Below are 26,263 nucleotides of genomic sequence, written 5' to 3' on the forward strand. Positions count from 1 at the left end.
TGAGCATCAGCCTAGATTTAAAAAAAAAATAAAGGCTGACAAGTATTAGTGACTTTTTGGGGAAAGTAGAATATTGAATAATGCATGTTGATGCAATTTAATATGTGCAAATTCAGAGCCCGGTCCAGCTGCTGTAACACTGTTCCCAGGGGAGGCTTTCCACCTGTACGCACCTCCCTCCCACGCTATTTGATGAGAGTACCTGCAGGGTTAGCACTAAAGGCACCGTGTGAGATGCTGATGGACCAGTGCATACATTCAGACGGACTGAGGGACAAAGGAGGACAGAAGACAGACCAGCACATGCTTGGGACTCTCTGGTTACCCTCAGCATCAAAGGGCAGCCAGCAGTTCTTTGACCGGTGTTGGGAGGAATTTGGTGGGCGAGAAGTGTTGGTTATGTTTTACGGAGGGGCGAAGCTAGCAGAAGAGTGGGAAAGGCTGATAAGTTAATCTGAGCCACAAGTAGCATGCCATGAAAAAGAGCAAGCATCTGAATGATACTGGGATGGAATTTAGGTCTGAATTTTTCAAGTGGGAACTCCAGACAAGACTGGGAGTCTGGCTTTCCATGAGTGTGTTTTAACTGCCTGCAGGGTAAACAGACCATTTTGTTTCTCCTTCTGTGACAAGCTCGCCCCGAGGTTCTTGCACCAGCACAAACACCTTTAGGAATCTAAAACATAAGAAAGACAAAAAGAAAGAGACTGGATTAGAAAGAGGCTGGGGAAAAGGGAATCCTTTAAGAGTAGCTCTGCCTGCAGGAGGTTAAAGGAAATACAGCATCCAAGCATCTACCAGGTGCCAAGGGGTTAAGGAAGGCTCCTGACCTCGGGCATACACTGCCAGCACTCACACAGTACTCATTAACCCTCAGCCCTTCCCGCCAGCCTGGGGATGAGCATCACTGGGACACTGCTCTCCTCGAGAGGAGGATGTAAAACTCGGGAGCACGACCCTGCCAGCACTTTTAGTGCAACAGAGAAAAAAAACGGCTTTTTAATTTTCAGTCTGCAAAGGGGCACTGTATCTGGTCAAGTGACAGCTCCAGAGACCATGAACGATACTGAAGAATAACAACAGGAAGCTAAAACAACGAATTTTGCAGACAAATCCAGACCAGCTATCCTTTCCACAACAGGCTGCAAAGACCTTTCATGCTTAAGGGAAGCTCAAAAATAAACAGGCAGGTGAAAGCAGTCTTAGCCTCTAAACCCATCCTTCGTCACATTCCTGTACCCACAGAGTCCTGGCTGAGGATAAGTTTTCTCTGCGGCCAAGTGAAGCTACAATCCAGAATTGTGATTTGGCCAAAGAGACTGCGGTATCCAAGGGAATACAGGATGAATCCAAACTTGTCTTGCATTCAAGAGAGCAGGGGAACCTTCCCATCTGCTTTGCACCGACTTCCATAAGAGAAAAAAAAAAAATCCTCCAAATGACAGCACAAAAAAGTTTTTACAGAGCCACAACAAAATTTTTTCCTGAAAAGGAACTGCATTTGTACTTAGTGTAGGATGCAGGCAAAAAGCATTTTGCTTTCCCTTAGTAAAGTTAAACTTAAATTGCCATTAAAAAAAATAAAACACCCTCACGGGAATGAGAAAATATAATGTTTATTAGAAGAAGACACCATGGTACATCAAGCTATAAAGAGATTCCTGACAGATGATGATTCTTTAAAAAATAAGAATAGAAAGGAAACAACCACACTGGCCAGATTTAACAAACCTTAACACAAAACAAAAGTTTCTACGCAAGTCCAACCAGATGCAGGCAGCTGAGTAACCAAAACCGCTTATCAACGTAAGAGGGACTGAGTAGTTATCAAAACAACAGCTAGGTTAAGCAGAAGAATAGCCTATAAAACCATTTATATTTATACATATATAAAAGGATAAAAACAATTCAAATTCAAGTAGTTTTTAAGTTATGTTATATACAATTTTTCTTTTATACTGGGAGAACTAAGGGCAAGTATTTAACAAAAGGAATTTTAAAAGCCACAGTCCAGTTTATAATTACTGTTTCCTAAATAATTTGGCAAGCATTAAATAATCAGATATATCCTAGATAAAAAGTGCATCAGCATGGTTAACTTTTACCTATTTAAGTCAAGGCTCTGCATAACGGTTTACAGCAAACAAAACAGCAGAGCTGCAACAATGAGAATCACAGAGCTGTCTGTAAGGATTTATTGATATAATTGGAGGTGAGGAGGAACAGACCCACAGCGGCAAAGGAGCTGAAACGCTAATCAGCCCATGGCTCCACAATTTTTTTATCAGGAAGTTTAACTTCACAAAACAGCCTCTATTACTTGCATGTCAGCCAAACAGCCAGTCTTTCTGGTGGAAGCAAACATGGCATTTTTGTTGGGTGCAATGGAGAGTTTATATAAAGCTGGTTCTTTCATGCCAGTTCTTTTGTGTATCCCACTATTTCACAACATCCCTCAGTGAAAGACAGATTTGTTCCCAAGAAGACTATGAGGTACCATATTCAGTAACACAGTATGGTCAATCTTGAGCAAAAAGGCCCAACTGGTTCCTGTATTTGACAGTTGTCAGCACCAGATACCTGACAGTCGCAGAAAAGCCCTGCAAGAAGGTACAGCCATGTGTGCACAGAGGAGTTTTCTTCCTCATCCCCTAGAAGTTAGGGGTTGGAGTAAGCCCCAAAACATGAGTTTACATCCAACAGATCCAATTCTTAGTCTGCATGGTTTTTAGCATTTATAAGAGTTTCCTGCATGTACCCCAAAGAGATTGAACGGTGTGGCTCTCATTTCTATTAAGAAGGACAGTAATGCTGTTTACAACTGAACTGATACAGTCGGACCAGTACTTTCATCGGCAGTGATGCACATTTAAAATTCAAGAGGCGAACTTATACACGCATCAGCTGAGTGACCGGTACCTAACAGAGTCTTTCATTGATGGAGATATGACATGTGCATTCATCTCTTCTAAAGAAAACCTTCTGAAATAGAGCTCTTAAAACAACCGTAGCAGCAAACCAGTAGAATAAAAGGTGAACAGGCCTATGCAAACCTACTCAGAGATTTTCTGAAGTGATTTGTACACATCTGGAAAAAAAAAAAAAAGGCAAAACAAGATAGACATTACTGTTCTTTTTGTGGTAGGGTTTGCTAACACCCTCTGACCGAAGGCACCATTGTAAACTTTACAAACAGCCCTCAGGAGTACGCAGGCCTGGCTCCCATGAACACTATGATCAGGAGGGCGACCGCAGCACACAACTTACCTGTCCTATCGAGCTGAGGTTCGGCATCAGAGCCCTGACAACGCAGGCTTCAGCTAACGGAAAAAGCTCGCCAGCTGCCAAGCGGCTTTTCACAAAGCGTTTGGCTGTTGCATTTCTCAGGCAGAGCTGCGGCCGACTGACGGCACCGGCACAGCCCGGTCGGGCCGGTACGCCCAAGCCAGAACCAATTCTGCTGCCTACAACTCGGAGCTGGTGTGAAAGCTCCCACCCTTCACGCAACGAACCTTTAGAGGTATCAGCTGCTCAAGCTTCTTTCCAAAAAGAGGAAAGAACTACCAAAGTTTGTAAATACTTTAGTATTCAGAGAGTCGTTTTCAGGAATGACATGGCTTCTGTTTCAAGGACTGAATAAAGTCACTTCTACTAATATATTAAAAATCAGATGAGACATTTGCAGCTTGCAAAAAAGTTTGTCTTTTAAACACAGCAGCACTTTCCCCAAATCTTTATACTGCTATTGGGACATTTTATGGGAAGTTCTCTTTTAGCTTTTCTTTTTAACCAGAGAATTGAGAAATAGAAGAGGTAAATGTTATAGTGCCTTTATATTAGATATTCACAGATACATTTGATTTTGTTCCTGAAGTCCAGCAAAATTAATGGAAATACTTAAATGATCTGAAAAACCTCCATCATTGCTACAGAGGTGGCTGCAACTGTATCAGCCTTAACTCCCAGCACAAACTACATGCTTACAATCATTCAGCATCATCCTGTCACTTACATAACACCATTAACGTACTAATACCGTTTTTCTGGCTGGTACTGCAATATTCTTTCCAGAAGGGTAAATGAAAGACAAACTTTCGCTAGTTCAGTTAGCAGGACTGTGTCAGGGCTTCTCACCCCACCCAGACATACACTTTGCTTTGCTTCCCACCCAACCTGCTGCTCTGCTGGTAAATGGGTGATCTGCTGTCACGTTCCTCTGACGTGAATCACGCTGCGTCTCTGAGGGCAGGAGAGCCATGCCTGTTACTTAAGACAGATTTAGATGTCACACTAGCTTAGCTGTTTCAAGCAGCCTACCATGCTGAACAACAAATTTTCCAGCAGAATAATAACGTTGCTTTCAACTATTGCCTCACACAAAGCAGTCGATCTCCATAGGAGAGAACATGGGGATAAGAGATGGGATCTCCCATTCTGTGCTTTCTGCTTTGTTCTGAATATGAAGTAAGGAGAATGTACAATCCGTGTTCCTCTTTCAAAGGTTAATAAAAACCAACAGAAGGGCTGAGCTTTTTGCATTCTCTTGCATCTCAACTGACCCTGTATTTGCCAACACAAACATAAACTACGGTATTATGGCAAAATAAAGCAAGACCTCAGACTTATCTGCAGCAAACAAGGCACTGCACTGTTTAATACTGAATCCAAGACACTGAATTGATGAAGTTACAGTGTTTGTTTACAGAGACAGTCCTACTCTTCCTACCCTCCATAAATCCCAATGAGAATGGTTCAGTTTTCTTTTGAATTGGATGAGGCAGTTTGTTTCACACCAAGAACTCTGAGGTCTAGGAAACACCAATAATCTGAAGGACTAAGTGACTGAAAAAACACAAATCATTTAACAGTGGACTTCAAATGCATCCTGATTTGAAACAGGACTAACATCTTTTGATTTCTTGGTGTTACCAGGTGTTCATAGTGCTAGCACATATTCTAGGCAGGATTCCCAGTAGCACCGCTTGCTTACGCAATGCACCTATTCGTGAGGAGTTAAAAGCAACAGAGAAATAGAAACTTGTGGAAATCTATAAACTCTGAATGTCTCCATTGATCGTGTGAGAGCAACAGATTAAACCATTAGTTATGGTCATCTGAAACAGCAAATACATCTTCTGAAATGTATCAAGGTGGGAAAGATTAGAGGATCTTTCTTAATGTCAATGTTTTACCAATTTATCAAGGACCACGGAGTGCTGTGTAGACAGGTTTTGGCAACTTCTTCTTCCCCTTCCAAACACGCTAACTAAATGATGACCAAGCTTCAATCCAAAAGGTCCACAGAACACATAGGCTCTGAAAAGCTACCACACTGAGACACAAAACAGCAGTCTAAGTATTTCCTATGTAACGTTCCACTGAATCAGTTTGGGACAAACAGCTGAGTTGTGAGTGTGTCTGAGATGCCACCTGGATATCTGAGGAGAGCCTGTATTATCCCAAATGGCTTTGTGTTTCCTGCACTAAGTTAGGCGTGCAACAGTGGCAGCTGAACAAGCACTGTCTAGGAAAGTCTGTGTTTCCCCTCTAGCTTTACAGTCTACCATGCTGTCCTCCTCTGATCAATAAAAAGTATGTTTTGCAGTACAGCAAGCCATATTAGTCCATGTACAAAATAATGCACTTTGTGGCACTGTACAGACTTTTAAAAGGCTCTATCTGCAACACAGAGCAGTTTCAGAGTTGGATAACTCTGTGAAAACAAATAAAGTAATAATAATAGTATTAAATATAAGTCATAGCACCTTTGGCATTTTTGTCCAAATAGACTTCAACATATGACGTGGGAACATAGCCCTCCTCATCTTCGTTCCTTCGGATTCGTGTCCACCCATCACCTTTGTCTTCTTCTATTACATAGAGCATTTCTCCTTCTGCTACAGAAATTGTTCCTTCATTCTGACCTGAAAGACACAATAACATGGAGTTTAGGCTGTCCTGCACAATGGGAACTGCAGACGCAGTACATGGTGCTCAGGGCACACTCGGACTACGTGCTAACACAACTTTCGCTGCATCACTAGCAGCAAGAACAAGAGCACGTGATTCTAGAGACAAGAGTGTGTACACAAAGAACCAGATGAATGCGATCCTGACCTCAGAGTTTTGGTTCTTTTTCTTGCAGAGTCCCTGCGTAACAGAAGACAAATCACTGTCTTAATGCCTCTCTACAAAACAGAATCACGCCAGAGCCTCGCTTGCCCTTTCTTTGTCTATTTAAGCACTGCAGGGGTTAAATGAAGGCTTCCCACTTGTCCTTGGCACATGAACTAAACAGTAAGTGAAATGAGAAGTAAAGTCTGAGTGATACCTTCAAATGTATAGAGCGCTTTACATGTTCCTATGGTGGGTAGTGGTTCTTCATCATCAAATTCATCATCAAAATCCATTGCAGGTACTTTCATCTCAGTCTCCTGACTTTGCTCCTCTGTGTAACTGCCATCTGGGCTGCTCAAGAGAGGAAAATACACAGCAACTATAGCGACCAATCTCAGGAGCAAAGAGAACGACTTGGTTGCCAGAGACTTAAGGCAAGGTGAGCAACTGTAGTGATGGGTGGGACCAGTCATTTTTCCCATCAAAAGCTGTAAAAAATGAGTGAGTGTAGGGGCTATTACACATTTCATCATATTCAGAAAAGCAGCTCTTAAAGTTGGGATCTTGCATATGCTAAAATCAGTATGCAAAACACTTCATGGAGTGCCTGCATTTAGTCTGGTTATAGATTAAGTTTCTGAATGCTGCAGAGCTACAGCTTTCCTGATTAACAAGCCAGGGAAAACAAGTCCAGTTATCAACCTGACCAGGACAGCTCCATACAGATACTGTACCTCTCCCGGTCCTGCGCACAGCTGTTGACTGCTGAAGTGTTCTGGGCTTCATACAGTCCGCTCTGCCGCCGGGCCTGTTCAGTCCGCATGGGTAACCTGCCCTCCACCTCTGCCAGCCAGCCCTGCGGGGGGAAAGCAGTCTCATCCATCTCTCGTGCTTCAACTTCCAAGGGGATGTGTTCCTTTTACTTTGCTGTGTTATCTTTGACATTCAGACTATGGAACTAAGACCAGATTGTAAGCTCCTTTCAGTTGCAGTTGTTGGGGCTATAGATTCTGTACTTTAAGTGTATATTAAATATACCAGGTGCTGAAAACACTGTGACCCAAGAGAAGCAGTTAGTAACAGCTGTTGGGAGATGCTGCTGCTCTAGTCACAATAAAGTAAAAAGACTCGTGGCAGCTTATAGTAGTCTCAGTAACATCAGAAACACAGCAATCTCAGTGACTGCTGAATGCAAGAGGACTAAAGCTGGGGAGAATGGAAGACCCAGTGATTTTCAAATGGATAAGAAAGCAATGGACAGTAAAGCCAACAACTGTAAGAAGCATCTAAGATTAACAGGCTGTATCTATTTATATACATAATGTAACTTACAGAGTGAATTCTTTTCTCAGCCCTATAATCCTTCTTGGGCAATTATAACAGCTTCATATATTCCAAAAACTCCTTATGCTCTTGAGATTTTGTAGCTCTAAGAAGATTCCTGTTAATGGCAGACTATTCCTTAAAACATCATTTATCTGATGGCTTCTGTCTGGCTGTCAAGACTATAAATCTATGTTACACAAATAGGCTCAAAGATCTCAATTAATCCAAGTGCTTAAGTAGCACTTACCCATACATAATAAGAAAATGCATCAATAGATCTGGTACATCAATGAAGCATCTGCTTAGAACAGAGCATATGCCGAGCTACTTTTTACTGAAATGTCTCTTCCCATACCTCAAATTTCTGAACTTCTAATCGTAACTTTTCAATGTTCTGTCCAAGTTCTGCTAATCTGTGGTCCACGCTTGCTGCATCTCCCATCTGCGGGTTCTTGATATACACATCTTTCATTTTTGTTAAGGCATCTCTGAGAGACAGAAGAAAAATAAAACATGCGTTAGTGTGGCTGGGGGCAAACACCCTTCCCTAAACGAGGGCAAATGAAAGGATAATAAACTGCTGCCTCTTTACTCTGTGGTTCAAGCCTAATCTGTCACAAAGGTAACAGAGAACATCCAGACGGGGGCTTTTGCTCTGTATAGAACCAGCCACTAAAAAAATAACAGTAAAATCACTTGTCAGAGGAGAATTTATGCTGTCAGATGGGGGAAGAAAAAAAGTGAGTGATGCCTTTACCTAGAACGTGACATGACAGAGACATCGTACACAAGCCAAACTCTTCAAGCCCCTATATTAAAAGGAGCTCCTCACTCTACAGGCAGCTGAGGGTTCTTCAGGTGAGCAAGGCTGGCAGAAGGAGCCTCACCAGTTTCAACTTTCTAGATTAATATCATCCCAGTTTTTGGTGCACAAACAAACAGTTGCATCATTATTATCCATCATGGGCTGAAATCCAGTTGAGAAACTGGGACAAAGAGCTGGACGTGGATGAATTAATAAAAAAAAAATCGAGTGCTAACCAGAAATTCTCACCCTGCCTGTTGCAGTTTGTCTTTTGCAACCCAAATGATTTGTAAGATATTTAGTTCACACTGCTTAAAACGAGGCTAAATCCAGATGGTTTGCATTTGTCACAGCACAGCAACAGATGGACCTTCGGCCACATAATGTGACACTGCATCCTGTTAAGTTATACGGCGTTTTTACTAGACTCTTTCTGGGGGCTGTGTTTCTTACCAGCCCAGATGCTGAACGCCTAGGGTTTCAGAGATGTTAATTTTAAGGTCTGCTATGATGAACGTGGTACCATAAGGCCAAGATTAACGTAGTACGTGCCTTCATGAGCTCCCTTAGGAAAGGTTGTGGAGCTCTCACTGACAGCGTGCTGCCTTTGACCCGAGTCAAGCTGAGGCTGAACTTGCAGAAAAAAGTTATCTGCATGACGATGAACATTTCAGAGCTTCAAGAAGGGTGGGACTTACGAGCCGATTTCCTGTATTACTGGCACAGCTATTCAGCTTTTCTCTAGGCATTAGTTGGGGGGGAGAAAGGTTAATGTGCGTCCCACGACTCAAATTAACACTCTTTATATTTTAGAGAGTTTCCCACCAAACTCTTGACAATTGCAATCCTGTGCCTGCCTTTGCTTTGTGTGTATAGAAAATGGGAAAAAGTGTGGGTGGCAAGGAAGTGGGACTGCTCTGTGGTTGAAGCCCTAAGGGACAATATTGCAAACATATGAGTCATGATTATTACTATTTTTTTAACTCTTATGTAACTGCTGGTGCTAATTCCTCAATCCTATACTATCTCTATTAACAATAACTTCATTCTGCTCTGATTTCATATCCCATTTCAACATTGGGTTACCTCAGAATCAATACGGAACAGAAAGAAAAATCTGTACAGAGACAAATGTTAAGTTACCACAGAGGAAAAAACCAAAGCAATGAGAAATCATATAACCAGATGCAGTTTTCCTTTCTTAGTAATGATATAAAACGTAAAGAAGAAAGTTCGGGTTACTAGACAAAATAAACAGATTCTTCAAAGCAAGCTAGCAGAAAATGTAGGCGCATCTGTACAAATGCAAAGCAGTATTTAGGGATAGACTAGTACTGGAGAGGTTAACTCTCAAAATCACTGAGGGAAGAAAAGTTCTGTCTCTTGCAAACATAACAAGCTGAATCTTTAATGCAACTGCAGAATGTAAACAAACACAAAGCAACAAATACAGGCTACCAGATTCAATAAAAAGTATGTAATTAAAACAGCCTTATTCTCAACCAGAATGATAAATGCAGCCTTGTAGAACAAGCTCCACAAAAGCACAGGGGTCATTATCTTTCTGCTTCCAGGAAACTTAAGCTACAGATCAGAGAGTCTTAAGATACACAACAATCAATCAGCACTTTTGACGACGTGATCATGCTTATAATAGTCTCTCTTGTTGGGATATACCCATGCCCATCACACAGTAAGAGGCGCTCTGCTTAGTGCTGAGAGGTCTATGATTGTACCTTTGACTGGGGCTGTATTTACATACTGTTCTTTCCTAAAAAACACCCTCGGGAACAGCTCACATCAAGAAACAAACTTAGTGTATCTACAGTAACCTTTGTCTGGCTCACAATCAAACCGCTGCTCTCCTGCGAAAGCCCAAGAAAGCAGCTCCAGAAAGAACGAAAAACTGTCTCCAATTGCTACACTTACATCATTCCCGCCCTTATACCAGGATCTTTCTCTTCTCACGATCCCAAAGACAGAATATGCATTATGCTGAGGTGGGAAAATGGAATAAACAGAAAGACAGCCTTTGCCCCAGCTCTGACCTACATCAGCCAAAATGAAATAACTGACTTCAGAATCTGAGTTGTGGAGCACCTTGCATCACTCAGGTGTTTTTAGCCACATGTAAACTCTGGTTGTTCTTTTCTTGGAACAGCACATTAAACAAACCTAGAATCTTGTTCTTGTTTGCTCTTTCTTATATTTTAATTGTTTCTGTTCTATATGAGACTACCTATTTCATTTTTCGTCGGAGAGGTTTGACATACCTTTGATCCATCTCCTTCTGAATGTCTTTGTTTAGTTCATCAACTTTTTGCTGAAGTTTCTTTCTTCTTTGCTCAGGTGGGAGATTGCTGAAGTCTTCTGGCCCTGCTCCCTGCACAGAGTGGAATGGAGAAAAAAAAAAAAAACACAAAACACCAACAGGAAAACAATCAGAGCCTGAAAGAATCCTTCAGGATTGCATTTTGAAAACAGGTCGAAAAAATCTGTGCAAAATCACAATGGTCTGAAGCATTGCTATCATTTGTACTGAGAGTTATCAGTCCTTGAATGGTTAGGAATCTGGATGCCTTAGAAATAACCCCAGGACCACATCTCACTTCTACACCAGATGGCTAATGGGAGATCATCACCTAAAGAATGCCAGAATTCAACACCAAATATGAGAAACTACTTAATCCATAGTTACCACCAGATTTTATTTAACAGAGTTCCATTCTCAGGGAAAGCTGATCTTTCTTGCCTTCCTCTACTCTGCTACAAACAGCATCCCCATAAAAGCAGTTGTTAGCTTTTACTCCTGCGTCACAGTCGCACTTCTCATACACTGCTAACTGCTGGCTTGCTCTGCATAGTCTTGAGTGTTGGTCCAATACAGTTAATTTATCTCAGGGCTCTCCTGAACACACTAAGCTAACAGAGCGCTTCCTCTGGGATTCTGCAATTTAAAAACATGCTGCTTACTTTCCAGGATCCACATTCCATGTCAAAGTCTCTCAATTTTTCCTCTCTCACTTGTGCTAGCATAAAAATCAGGAGTTACATCAAAGTTATAGAATCAGTCAATTTGAAATCATAACCGAAGAAAAAAAAATTTAAGACCACAATGGTTACCTTTGTGTGATTCTACTTGAAAATCCCTTTTCTGCCTTCAAACTGCTATGCCTCTTCTTGATTGCCTCAATTTGACATAGCAGATAGATGACACATAAAATGCATCCATACTATTTTCTTCAAAGTACCACCTATTTTTGTCATGCAAGAAGGCAAGGGGGACAGTCTGGGTGGGCTATACTGAACACACATCAATACTAATCAATTGCACCATAAGGGAATGAGCTTTGGGTACACCATCTTGTATTTGTACAGGTTTTTCTTGTTTTGGTTTCTGCTCACTCCATGTCCCATTTCTAAGGGGGAATACCACCCTATGGGAGAAAGAAGTGTAAAACCACAAAGCTGAGTAACCAAATTCAACGGCCCATCAGCTTACTGAAAGCTTGTGAGCAGAGTTGTGACATTAGTCTTACTAAAATGCCAACTCTCTCTCTGAGGAGTGTGATTAAAAGCTGCCTGTTAGACCCTTTCACCTCTGCACTGAATGTGCTCCGAGACATTGTGCTCTTTCTTCTGCAATCGCAGACAAGCTGTTCAGAAAGAAAGTGTGTGGGTGTCAGAGGGATGGAGGACAACTACAGAAAGGTCTTCTCCTCTGGACCAGAACATTTCAAAATAACGGAACAGGTCTTATGAAATTGCTGCCATATTGACTTTCAGTAAAAGACTGCATATGCGTCTACTTAAGACTTGATCATCTGTGTAATAATACACTTAAAATTCCATTCATGAGACAATGAGAAAGCAAATTTAAGACAAATTAAGGAAACAACTAAGTTACACTGATTCTGAAACTTTAACCACATGAAGTCCTAGCAGTGCTTACATTACTTGTTGTGCATGGTACAGGAGAGATCTATTTTAGTTCATTCTTTAATGATAATATTTTGCTTGATAGCAACTCCCATATCACATTAGACATGAGAGTGATTCAATATATTTTATGGATAATCTACATGTTAAAGCCATACGTATCTTTTTAAGGCAAAGCATCTAGGGGTAGCTTTGTAAATAAACAAGCAGTTACAAGAAAGACTATATAACACATTTTTCTCAGTTCTAAGCAGAAGAGACAGATAGGCTTGAAAGTATCCCCAGTTGTGTATTAGGAGAGTGCAATAGATGTAGTCAAACAAATTTGGAAAAGTATCATCTTTTTAATTCTTCAACTTCATTCAAAAGCTCTAGGCTGGACTAAATTCAGTATCTTTGTTCACAATGCTTCAGACCAAAGCATTAGTGTTGCCTAGAAATGCATGCCTGAGACTAGGAGGTGATCTCACTCAGACTTTGTTCCATGCTCAGCAATTTCCCATCATGACAAAAGCTACAATTCCTCCTCCAAAAGGAAGAGTCAAGGAGCAATTTTTGCACGTGCTGGGCACATTTCATGCTCTCAAGCAAAAACACACCTGGGCTATCTCTCAAGTAGTGAACATTGCCTACATTTTAAGAAATGCTTCAATGAGCAGGATGGGGTGGGGTGGGGTAGGGGAATCTGCTATTTTTGATGTGCTATCATAGGATCAGCACAGCCAGTGCTCACTAGATTTCCTTGCATAAAGGTACTGGGATTTAGGATGCAAATTGTCCCAACATAATGGACTGTGAAAAAAGAAGCCATGTTAGGACCAGCTTCTGGGCTCAAGCTATATATGGGGAGAACACAGGGTTTATCAGTCCCAGTTTTGGTTCTTGCACAGCTAGAACCCGAGAGGAAATTACAAACAAGCCGATTTCCTCCGCCTGAGGTACACATGGGTCTCAGCCCTCTCTGCACATCTGATTTGTGCAATTCTTGCAGAAAGGCCAAGAATCAGCCATTTATTTTAGGGAGGATTTATTCCTACGTACAAAGGCTTAGCTCAGCTACACAACACACTAGCGCTGTGATCACGAAAACAACAAATGGAAGTCCCTGGTATAAGTGCATTGGGACTACCAGGACAGTGGCTTGGCAACAGCCAAAAGAACAAAGTTTGCAAGTAAGCTAGACACTTCCATCGTTCCTCAGACCTACCACAGGTCTTCGGTGAGAAGCAATATTGCTAATAGAGCCCAAGCAAGTCACTGTGTTGACAGAGGAGCAGCAGCAGGACCCAAAACCTCCAGAGCTACATCAGGTAGCTTTCACGGCCTACGCACTTCCTCCAAAATAAGCTGCTATGAACAGAATAGGTCCACAACGACGTATCCAAGAACAACGTACATGCAGGGGAAAGAGAGCACCTAAAGACATTAACTGGTGAGGAATAAGGAAGCTTTCAAGCTAATGTAGTTAAGGCACTGCTACAGATGCTCTGAAGCTCTCTGAAACTGCAATCAGTCATTTGTGGCTCTTGCATGCTGGCATGAAGTGGGTCAGCAAACCAGTCGCATTCTCCTTGTGACTGGACTCTTGAAGGGCAAAGGAATGTAGACAAGCTGTCAGGAACGTATCAAGGTGTGGAGTATCTCAAGCAATACAGTACCTCGTGTACAAAGTTCAGCACATAATTTGCTTTCCCAAACACGTTCACCCCTTCCCTTTCCAACTCAGTAACATATTATCTTACCGTAGTTCAAGAAACTTTCCCAGCTGCATCCAAGATAGAATTTAGGATTCATATATATGCGTATCGTTCCATTTGAGAATTCAAATCAGACTGAGTTAACCTTGTTGGTTAAGGTTTACAGAACTTTAATTAATATCATTATTAGTTATTCTGAAGGACTACTTAGGGCTGTAAAATGTAGGTGATAATGATGCAGATTTCCAGCAATACCTGGACATGGAAAGCAAACTTTGCAGCTATGTTACACAAAAAGACATGCATTTCTCTCCAGAAAAGGTCCAGCAAGCACAGAGACCTTTATTTTTTTTTTTCTCTTTAAATGTTTTAATGTATCCTTAGACGGTAGCAGAATTACTCGATACTGTTTTTCTACATTTTCATAGCCCTAGATCATAGAAGGGAAAACTAAACTATATATTAGAGTTAATTTTTTAGCAGCTTATTAGAAAGACTGAATTCTGATCACCTCTATTAGACTCCAGACCTGTGTATTCAGAGTTATCTGATAAATATCAAAAAAAGCAAACACAAAGAAGAAACAAATTTAACAGTTAATTTCAGTGTCATGTCATATGTGGCACAGTGCACATTAAAACACACACAGAAAATTGTGATTAAAACACAGGACAGGCATGCTGTAAATGTGCTTACCAGCTTGAGAGAAAGCTTCATGTAAAAATTGGAGAGATACAGGGTGGGGAGAGAAAGAGAAAAAACAACAGTGCATCAGTAGAAGAGGAACTTTTTCAGGCTGACGTTACAATAAAATGACACATAATCCCCTTGCTGTTGGAAGGCAAAATGGGTAACACTAACAGATCTGTGCGAAAGTTCACAAGATGGGCCAGCATAATCAGTCAGCTGCCGTTTCCTTGCCAGAAACAGAAAAGTGTTGTACCTCCACACACGTGCTTTAGCACTGCAGGTGAAAATCTGGCCTGGATTATCTTATTTACAGCGGCTACAACAACAGCGATTTTTCTCATTACAGTAACATCTCTGAAGTGGCAAAAACCTCAGAACTTGCACATGTACGTAAGTCACTTTAGATCACAAACGTGCTGAAATGCAGTCACGAGCATCAGCCTCTTTATGCAAGGGCTTAAGAGAAGGGGAGATAACACCTAACCAAACCTCACGTGCAGCAGTAAGGTCACAGCACTTGGCCTCCAGTGGCAACAAGCACAATGGGATCTCCAGTGATTTCCTAGCTCTCAGGCTGACATCCAAAGGACAACATCCCTGAAATATCCCTGGTGATTGCGTACAGTGCTGTCCGGGCAGTCACGTAAGGTCATTTCATGTTCTTGAACAATTCAAAAAACAAATACTCAGTCTCAAATGTACTTTGGCCATACAGTCAGACAAGGTCAGGACCAGGAAAGAGGAAAAAATAAAAAGAAATCTCTTCTCTTTACACCAAGTTGATTCTATGACAGCATGGTAAGACATTATCCCATCTCCTTAAGCGATACACATGATCTAATTCTTCAAAGGTTACCACATTTCCTGGTACAGAGCCAAAACATTATCTTTCAGTTACTCTGGGAAAGTAAGACTAAAAAGAAGTGTATGCTTAAAAAGAGCCTGCACAGCAGCATGGTTTCTCTCTGCCCCACATCCCTTGCACATACAGCTCTCGACAGCGCCGGAGGGCCTCGGGGACTGCCAGGTGAACAAATGTGCCAGGGCAGCTGATCACCAAAATTACCAAAGCCTCTTCCAGTGTTGCAAGACGTTACGACAGCTGCAATTCAGAAGGTTTTCCAGGAGATAGGGAGACTAACAGTGCTACGGTGCTTTTCTGTTCTGGGCCAAGGAGCACAAGTTAGCTGCTGTTCAAGATATAAAGGTAGATTTTAAAGGGAGAATCAAAACTACACCCAGGCTCCTCCTCCAGTCATCTGCACTGGGCCTGTCCTACCAGCTCTTTGGGGACAGTTGTGAAATCCTCAAACTATGCAACAAACTCACAAGTGCATAAATGCATGTGCTCAGTGTTAAAGACATTAAAACATGAAAGCTGGAAAACATCTCTCACTCCAGGCAATGATCTATACCATCAGACTTCTGAACCTCTTTCCATTCAAGAGTACTCTGATATTTTACTACCAACAGCTCCTGGGTACGGTGCTCTCAAACAGATGCTCCATTTTTAGCAGAAGCACAGTTCATTAGGGTTGGATTTGAAATAAAGGTGGCTCCATGCCTATGATGCTTTTGACAGTATAATTTAAGAAATACACATTTTTCAAAAGTAACAATTACCATTAGTTACCAGAATTTGTACAGCAATACGTGTCAACAATTCAAGGAAAACATATGGCCTTGAAATAAAAACGTGAAATACTCCATTTGAACTGATGCATTCAGTCACAACGCAGCAGTTAAATTTCCCTCTGAAGTTCAGTCCATTAGGAAGTAAACACATGATAATAATCACAGTGCAATGCAGAAATTCACTCTCTCAGCTAAGAGGCCATTAAAAAAAGCAAACAAAACCAATCCATGAGAGAATAATCATACAGGAAGGAGAAAGAAGGAGCTAAAATACACTGCTGAAGAAATTCAGCATAGGCAGCTTTTGTTTGCATAATTGCTTTAGCACTCCTGTGAACTTTAGCATAGACATGATCAGCACAAATTGAGATCCTTGTACATATATACAGACAAGACTCATGGTGCAGAATAAATATTTACCTATGAAGCACTCTATACAAGGCACAAATGTATGCTACATGCGCTAGTTGCTAAACACTACTCACTCTAAAGGCACTACACTACTGCGAAGAATCATCTGCATCAAGACTATTCTTTTGCTGTAAATTCAGCAAATTTGAAAGGGATTATAGACACTGTATGCCGAATTCTTACGCTGTTAAGTATGACAAAATAGAGAACTTATTAATAGCATTTCCAAATAGTACATCAGAGATTGTTATAACCAGTACAAATAACGAAGCAGATCATAGACTGGAAACAATGAAATGCTGAAATAAGTCATATTCGGTTTTCCATTTCTGAAATGAATTGATAATTTTACATGACAGTGATTCAGTTTCTATAAACAAATGTAAGCAGACTGAAAATAAATCTGCATTAAACACTAAATAACTACTTTTGCCCATTCTGTTGGGTTTTCACAACTAGAAACTTGCTCACAGCTCCTGGGAGAACAGGGGCATTTTTCTCCCAAACAATCAAATAAATTACATTTGTTCAAAATGAGCAAATCTGTTTCAAGCTGTCAATTTAAACCAGGTCTAGCTTAGTCTTGCAGGGGAAAAAAAAAAAAAAAGAGCCTAAGAGCCACAAGCTTCAATAACACATGAGAGAGCATGAAAGCCAGCAAGTCCATGTGTTATTGGACAGTCACGGACACTAACCTCACTTACAGAAAACAGAGTTGAAATAAATCACTGGACTTCCATACAACCAAGAGGTAATTTTCTTTCTTAGTGGTCCTGTAACAATCTCCCAATACTCTGTTTTACCCAAGTATCAGATTTAGAGGTCACATATCTTGATTCCGTGAACTATCATCACTATAGAGAGTTCAGGGAAGCTTCCAAAAGCTCTAGGGAGTGCTCAGCGACCAAGGCACAGAACGTGTCACTGCACTGCTGTAAATCAGGGGTTGGCTCACGATGCTCAAAACTGCATTCATAAAATAATTTAGAATAAATGCGTGGAACCTGTTTGTAGTACTTGCCTTGAATTTCACAGGTCCAGCTACTTTAAATGTGCCAATTTCAGCATTTCCAGGACTAGCAGACATCTCTTTCCTGCACATAACACAGTAAGCTGCAGCTTGCCTCCCACCAAATTTTCCTTTTATCTTTTACAAAGCACATTTCCACAGCACACTCTAAAGGCGTTGTAAGTGGGGTTAGCGACTGTGTAGCAACGGTATGGGCTGATCACACCATACACGGACTTACAACATATTCCCTAGCCTCAATGGCACACGTGGGTGTCCCTAAAGTCCTCTTCATGAGTTCTTTGTGAATATACAAAGACTGTGTCTGCTGGTGAGTCAGCAAGAGAAAACACACATCCGTTACACTGGAGACGAGCACGGCACCTCTGTGTTTACTGCTTCTACAGCAAAAGGCAGCTTGGCGTTTAACTAGCCTTTAAGTGCAAAGTGGAAGCTTCCTAGAAACTAGGCGAATATTAAGAGTTTAACATTCTCACAAAAATCAGAAAATACTGTATTTTTAAATGCTAGCTTAAACACGCAAGGTCAGAAAACATCTCTCTGTGCTAGAATAAACCACAGTTTTAATGACCCCACCCACCAAAAAATACTGGTCTTGGCACAGATATATACACTTAGATTAAAGTAACACACATTCCCAGGGGCAGGGAAGAGGGCAGGTACAAAAGGGGGTGGTTGGTTTGCTGTTTCTGCATGCTCACAGATCAACCAAGTACTGACCACTCAGGCAGACCAACAGCTAAGTGTCGAGGGAGAAGACTGCACAGTGTGTCACAGAGGCAAGACCGGACGGTAAGGGAAAACATTAACTGGTGCAATGGAAATAAAATCACATTGTAATGAAGTCAACAACTTCCACTAAAAAGGAAACCACAAAAGTCCCACCCCATGTGCTTTATTGAACTGTCTGGAGGCTGGAACTTGGATAATGACAGGATTATCTGCATCCCAGCTCCCAGACCCATCATCCTCTCTGCTTAATCACAACCCAGTCTCCGAGGTAAGAGAGAAAAGGCAAGGCCACATAATGCCAGAGTAATTCAAAGGTGTAAGTTCTACCCCTGGATTTTGTTAGTTCCGAAATATTGCTATTTAAATAAAGGTGCTGATGTTACTGCCGCTATAGCAACAAAACAAAAGAACACAAAATTAATATCAACTAGCAGAATATTGAGTTTTATTTGTCCTCAAAATGGAATTAGAAAAAGCAGAGCAAGCATAAATGAAATTGTGACTTATGTAAGTGGTTCCTCATTTTTGGTATTCTTCTGGCTTAAACTCTGTCTCTTTAGGGAAATTAAAGTGTTACACTACATTTATGTTGCCTTTTTAAAGATTTATTAGAAACAGCACTCACAAAAACTGTGTAAAAGCCTTGTTGTTTTCCCCCCCCTGCTTCTCTTCTAGTTCCGATTCATAATAAGTGCTCTAACAGTTTTACGGTATTCTCTATAATTTCTGTTGTTGGGGTTAGAAGAAAGACACTTTGAGGAAAATACAAGAAAGTGATTAGAAAACTATAGACACTGATGACAAGAGTCAGCACCTAAATATTTTTTTTTTTTTTAGCAGACTAGGATTTCATATTGGCAGCGATCACTGATGCTGGTATTGGTGCCTCTACATTAACCTTGCATCTGTTGTAAATTGTTCAGGCATCTGCTTCCTTCTACGAAAACAAGATTCATTGGATTTTTGGTTTAGAAGCAAAATTAAAGCCAGACTGGGCACAGGACATATCATTACTAATTATATCATTCATTTCAACAGTCACCAGTGATTTTTCTGCTTTAGTTTCGTAACTCCTTTTTCCAAATGCAACATAAGATGCTAAACCAAAATTTTATAAGGAAATTACTGAAACATACCGCCTCTCCAGACACATTCTGATCTCAAAAATTTCATGGAGGAACTGTATGGGAATCCATTCACTTGCTGTGTTTCAAGGATCAATTACAATGTGCAATTCTGCTGCTGGTATTTACTCTGTTAAGGTCTTAGTATCTACTGGACTTGTTCACACTTAGTTCCTTTTCTTTCACTCGTTCCTTAAGCCAGTGCAAAAAAGGAGCATGATCCAGCTTCCTCCAAAATAAAACAAAATTGTTGCCCTGGCTGTTGTAGAAGCAAAGAGCTCCGTTTATTGACAAAGCCAGGAAGGACGTGCTTGACAATTTGGTTGAATACGCTAAAATAATACTTTAACTGCCTTGTGGCCACCTTTACTGCAAGGTGTCCAGCTGGAGTGCAATTTTGCCTCTGAACAAAACCAGCAGCGCGGAGACAATATTCAGAGCAGATAAAATTATTCAGTGTCCAAAGCCAAACACCCGTTACATTGTGCTGTCCTGCTGGCTCCCCGTACAACCTTTCGCTGATGTACTTCTGTACAGACCAAGTGTTCCTCTGCGTAGAGGAGAGTTTCCCTCTACGTCCTCCCAATTTCTTTGGTAACATCACAATCCAGTATGTGTAACATTACTGCTCATGCTCCTGAGCAAGATTCAGATGCTTTTGGATTTGACGGGGGATGGGAAAAAAAAAATCTTTTAAAACTTAATATGGTAAAAGCAGAATTAACAGTATTGTCTAGCTGTACTGAATATAAAGGGGGTCATGTCAGCCACATCAGCTGAAACAAATGCCCATGACTCGTTTTTCATCTGATAAATTAACAGGGTTTGGGGGTGGTTCTTGATTTTTTTTTTTGCCTGGTTAGAATTATTTTATTTTTGAAGGTCATATGGCACTTCCGTGATCTTTTAGTCTGACCATTTGTATAATACAAATCACCAAGGACCTATGAAATGTGAACTTGAACAAGTTTTCAAATCAGATGGAGCAAGCTGCCAGAGCTTTGCAGCCTCTCCTACTCTGTATTTCTAGATGAACCAAGTGGCCTGAATTTGCGCCTCTGGAAAAAGAGATGATCTGAACACTGGCCTCCAACCCTGTGGGATGAGTCAGGCAGGAAAAAGTATTTACATACAAACATCCTGGTAGCTAACAGGGGAAGGAAGTGAAATAGAAAGAGAACATAGTGAAAGGTTTAAATGAAGATTTAGTAATAGCCTTTCCTTGCACATTTTCAATGAACATGTCAGCAGAAATTTGAGGGATTCCAGAGGAGACTATAGGAAATTGTTCTTGTTATTTCATCTTTCACACAAACCACTTAAAGCCAATATGGTATGCAGAATTCGAAGACTCACTTGGAATTCTCAGTTAATACATAAAATAATGGCCCTTCTTCAGGAAATATTAAAAGCTATTAGTTATAATTGCTTATACAGTCAAATACTCACTAAATAAGAATTTGTACATTTGAAATACAAACTTGTGAAGGGCCCATAGAACTACAAACTAGTATTTGTAAATCAAGTTAGAAATATTCAGCACCATTTTCAATATTCTGTTCCAGGAAGGGCACTATTGGAGCACTACATCGCAACACAAACCCTCACCTTCAGCAGTGCCTTACTCTCCAAAGTGTCTGGGTGCTACCTCCGTGAAGATGACTGCCGGACTGCGTGTCACCGAGACAGCCACTACCGAGCACATCCTCCAGGTCTGCTGCTGCAGAAGCAGAATCGAAAGACTGTCTCCCCCCATAAAAGCCACTGAGAAAAGATGCTCTGACCCAAACTGCAACTGAGGGAAGGAGGTACATTTACAGAACCTGCCTTTGGACAACTTAGAAACTTCCTGCTTCCCCAATGAAAAGCACCAACAATGTGATTTTTTGGGTTCTGAATGTTGCATTAAATGGCAATTCCCTAGCAAAGAACTTCAAACCACTCTGTATAAAACTTTTTTTTTTTACATGTCCTGTCTGTAACCAGATGAGACAAAATATTGTTTACAGCAGTGTTCTCAATTCTCTGTAACTAACCACTGAAGTTCCCCACCGAAATCATCTCTACTTTTATGCAACTCCAGCCTTGAGCCCTAAATGTCAGTGTAGTCCCTGGAGCAGAATTTGGGCTTTTTAAAGTAGTCACTTCCTTGCTGTTACAGTCTGCTCTAAAAAATGTTTTAAAATACTGAACACTTGTGTCTCCTTCCTGTAATTTTTATAGGAGGAAGTAATTCTCAGGACCTTACCCTAGGAGCCAAAGCCATGCTATGCCAGCAATTTTTCAGCATGACCGTGCCACGTGCAAGCTTCAGGGAAGATAAAGTCTTCTTTTTGTTTGAAAAATGGAAAATTTTATCTCAGAGACCTGTCATTTTACTTACTACTTACGAAGACTACCAATGAGAGAATTTAATTCAACGTAAACACTTCGACATCGGTTTACCAATATAGCCACAGCTGCTGTCAGCGACAGGAATAGAGCAGCTGACCTGGGAAATCTCAGGCCACGTTTCCTACTCTATCAGCAGCAAAGGAGACAAGGACCCTGAACTTCTAACAGTGGTGATGTGTCACAAAACATTGATCCAGTTTGAGCTAAGACCCAGGTGAATCACCAAGGCCAGTCATGGAGGCTTTCAGCTTCTTTGCACCATACAATGTATAAATCAGCATCTAAGGCACTGCACTTCAGCTCCTGGCAGGGGAAAAACCCAAGCCCTAATCACTCAGAACCTGTCATCTGTGTTTGGGAGCTTGCACACTAGGCTGATAAAGCTTTTGCACACAGAATATAATTTTAAACTGTGAGCATCATAGCAGTGGGAAGTGAAAGGAGGTTCAGAAACTAACAAAGTCTATGGACTTCATGGGAAATGCCCAGAAAACAATGTTCTGGCCTACGATTCTGCATGTTAATGCACATAGGGAAGGCTGCAAGGACCAAGCATGGAACTTTAAATTTTCTTTTTTCTCCTACCTTTGACATGGTTCATCACAAAGTTTAGCAAACTCTCAGTTAATGTCTTTCCTCCGTAATTTGCAAAAACAGCAGTTATTAGAAATAGTTTCCAACTTGGTATTTTTGCAAAGATATTTCATCAATTTTTAAAGTGTCAAGAATAAAAACTGTGCAAAAACCACTTAAATCAGGAAAAAAGTTAAAGAGCAGTGCAGGATTTAAATTTTTCTATGGATACTTTAAAAACTGTTTAACCCACATCATCTGCTCAAGGAGGCTCAAAGGCAGACATGATAAATAAATGTGTTGGGAAGCAGGATTTCTTAGGCTCTCTACAGGAATCAAAACAAACCTTGCTATCTTATTGAAACATCATGCTACAGAATGCAGTTAAGGTCCCCAAGAAGTGTCAGCCCCAAATATTTAGAGCCACCTGTAATTGAAGTAGCTGCAGGGAACATTAAATTCGGTGTCCCCTCAGTCTCCACCCACACGGCAGCCCTGGCTGAAAGCACACATGTACCATACAAACAACTTTATTACCACCTAAAATCAATTCATCTTTCACATCTCACGTGTTTTCTTATCTTAAGACTCAGACTTACTAAGCAAGCTAGCATTGCAGCACTTGAAGCACGAGCTGAGGCTGAGTCTCTGGAACAGAAGTTGCATACAGAAGCATACTGGGTCATAAAATACAGGGAAGTCATCTTCCCGCTACTGCAGCAAGAGGTGTCAGATCATTTCAGGGAAATGCCTGAATTTGCACCAACTGAAATCAGAAAAATTATTTTCTAGAATCCCTCCTAATTTACACTCCTCCTTCTGACACCAACATTGAGCTGCATCCACCCTGCAGAGAGGAAAACTTTTCACATTGACGTAGACTACATGCAGCATCAGGATCATCAGACTAAACCTGTGAATGGTGCTCCTCCAAATCTACTCTGCCACAGACATATGCAGGGCTACTAAATTAATGACTTTGACTTCTACATAAGTATTACTTAATGTTCAGCTCTTCCTTCCATACTTTGGACAGTCCCTCCTCCCCAAAAAACCTGAATGGGTAATTTCCATCAGCAACTGTACTTTTTGTGGTTTCATTGTGGGGTTTTTGACTACAAATGGCTTTATAGGTTGAGATTCCTTGGATTTGTCTGCATGTTATGATAAAACACAATGGATTCATTCACAAAACAAAACAAGTTTTTACATAACAGAACATGCAATAAAAGCGCAAGAAAGAAAGAAAAGAAAGAGAGAGAGAGGTATCCAGAGGAGAACTTACCCCGCGCTTTAGGCTCCTGAAGCAGTGGATTTTGGGTTTGGAGGTCATGAACTCGTTGAAGCGATGGGAGAGGGGTTCCTTTTGCTGCTTGGGAGACTGGGGGCCGTTGGGAACAGCAGAGGGTGAGGCAGAGGCAGGGGGAGGAGGAGGGGGCTGATGGGGGGATGTTAAAAGGGACATAAGCTACGTATAAGAGATGGAGAAGTGACAGAATAAAAACCAAAATAAAAAGATAAAACACAAAACGAAAATAAGCATCAAAACCAATATTTGAAATTCAGAGAAAAAAACAATTAAATAATTAAATATTAAAGGCCATGGTTCAAAAGAGGGGGGAAAGCAGTATTTAAGAGTTGTGTTAAATGAAGAATGTGATAAATGGAAGTTTTAGTAAGTGATGCAACAGAAGAGTAACACAAAAGTACTTTGACAGGAAGCTCATGCAGACTCTTCCATGCAGCGCTATCCCCATAAATTGCCCTGTTCTCGCTCTGTGGACAGCTCAGAATAATGCATATGGATAGAGCTTTCAAATACCTGAATTTAAATGGATCAGATAAGGAAGGTACCTTAGTGCCCAGTAGCGTTTCTATTATCTGGAAAACAACAAACCACATTCCTTCCTGCTTTCCAATCATACCTCAGTAACGGTGCATCACACTTCACTTTTACAAATTATTCTATGAATTTGCTCAGGAGTTAGTCCTGGGTTTTGTTTCTGGCTACACTGATGTAAGCACCAGATAGCTGAGTTCTCTCTTATACCAGCACAACAGGAATGACCCACTTTGAACAGGTAGATTTTTTTTTTGGCTCTGTAATTAGAAGAAGTGGTTTGGTATGGGTCAGAGCAAGGGCGAGACCAAAACAACGAAGCTACTCTGGGCTTCCATCAGCGTTACTGAAAACTGATTCAGTCCGGTCACCCTGACACATTCTGGTAACCCCAGATAAATGCTGCCATGCATTATGGTGTAAAATATGACAGTGAAATGAAAAAGGTTTAATGGATATATAAGTTAATGTGGTCTTTTAAAAAGTCAACTGCTCAGTTAGTTATGCTCTGTTAGTTGTGCTTAAGAAGAATGAATCGCAGCAATTCCTTATTCCCAGCCACAAAAATGCTGAACCCAGTGCACAGACTGAAAAGGTAACGCAAATGAAAAGCCAAGGAGAGTTTTAGAAGTGTCAAAACAGTAATGCCACATTAAAGCTTCCCAAAAGTAACAATATTAGTTTGCACACATGGCACTAGGTAAGTGGTATACAATTCCTTCTCTGAGTTAGGAACAGAAATGGACCATGGCAGAGACGTGACAACTAAAGTTAAAGTAACATAAAAACTGCAACATAATTAAAGAAATTATACAAGAAAAAAATAATGTAAAGATATAAAGAAACTTAAGTAACCAAAGACTACAACAAAACACCATATTAAGACATCAGTTATTAACTTTCTGAATCTAAAATTCTCTTTTTAAAAAAAACCCCATACTTCCATAGGATTACTAGACAAGACAGAGATTATTGACTATACACATACTAGCACCAAGCTCAAGTTTGCAAGTCAGTACCTTATTTTTCTTGATGAATGGCCATAACTTGCCCTTGGATTTGCCACCAAACTTCGGCTCAGACTTCCCATCCCCTCTGGAGTTGGAAAGGCTGGATTCCGAGACAGTCCGCTTCATCGGCTGCGTGAAATCCTCGAAGTCGATATCTCCCGGAGGCTCAAACCCCGATTTAAAGGCTTCTATTACCAGCTGTGAATCCTGGAATGGGACAGATCCAGTATAAGCATAAACATCTCGGGGGAGGGCTGTCATCAATTTGGTAGCATAGAAAACAGTACAAAGACAAGAAGGTTCGTCTGTGTGGGAACCAGCCCTTACAGTGACCAGTCTCTTGCCCGGGAACAAAAACCCTTCCAGAGCCCAGATCAATACAAGTCTCTCCACCTTCTGCTCCAAGATCAGGGCACTTTTCTCGGACCTATTTTCACTACCATGATGTGCTTTATAAAAACCCCATCTATGCACAGCATAGTATCCTACCAAAACAAGGCATTCTAATGTGTAAAATCTAATAAATGCAGTTAAGAACACAACAACTACCGCACACAGAACAAAAGTTTCCAACCTACATCAGTGAGAATGTATTACAACTGGGAACATAAATGGCTACAATCTCAGTTTCATGATAGATCTCTAAATAAACAATTTTATGGAAATACAGCAGGTGAACTTTAGTCTCAAATAGTCCATTATTCCTCTTATCAAACTCTAGTCCATTTTGCAAAGGTGTCTCCGAGACCAATCATTACTCAAAATACCAACAGATAAAAAGCAGAGGACTATGGTCTATTTAGGAAAATAAAAAACCAAAATACGTAACTATCATTAAAGCATAGGTCATTGTAATTAACTGAAGATGATGCTTATGAAGAGTAAATTCAGGTCTCTTCACTCCAACCTTCCACTGAGCTGCACAACCCCTGAGCCTGAC

General features: G+C 40.8%; 1 protein-coding gene across 1 annotated transcript; it reads right to left on the reverse strand.

Annotated features, from left to right (window-relative positions):
- Nucleotides 1-25,530, reverse strand: FNBP1 (formin binding protein 1; the record flags this gene model as incomplete). The annotated part of the gene is made up of 10 exons (XM_009705011.1): nt 1-676; nt 5,766-5,924; nt 6,332-6,468; nt 6,852-6,973; nt 7,799-7,931; nt 10,522-10,631; nt 14,581-14,595; nt 17,871-17,957; nt 23,759-23,941; nt 25,333-25,530. Coding segments are annotated over 10 exons (1,152 nt in total), but the record flags the coding sequence as incomplete, so codon positions are not given.
- Nucleotides 25,531-26,263: the final 733 nt, after the last annotated feature.

Source organism: Cariama cristata, unplaced genomic scaffold (genome assembly GCF_000690535.1).
Source record: "Cariama cristata isolate BGI_N322 unplaced genomic scaffold, ASM69053v1 scaffold37017, whole genome shotgun sequence".
NCBI classification, from domain to species: domain Eukaryota; kingdom Metazoa; phylum Chordata; class Aves; order Cariamiformes; family Cariamidae; genus Cariama; species Cariama cristata.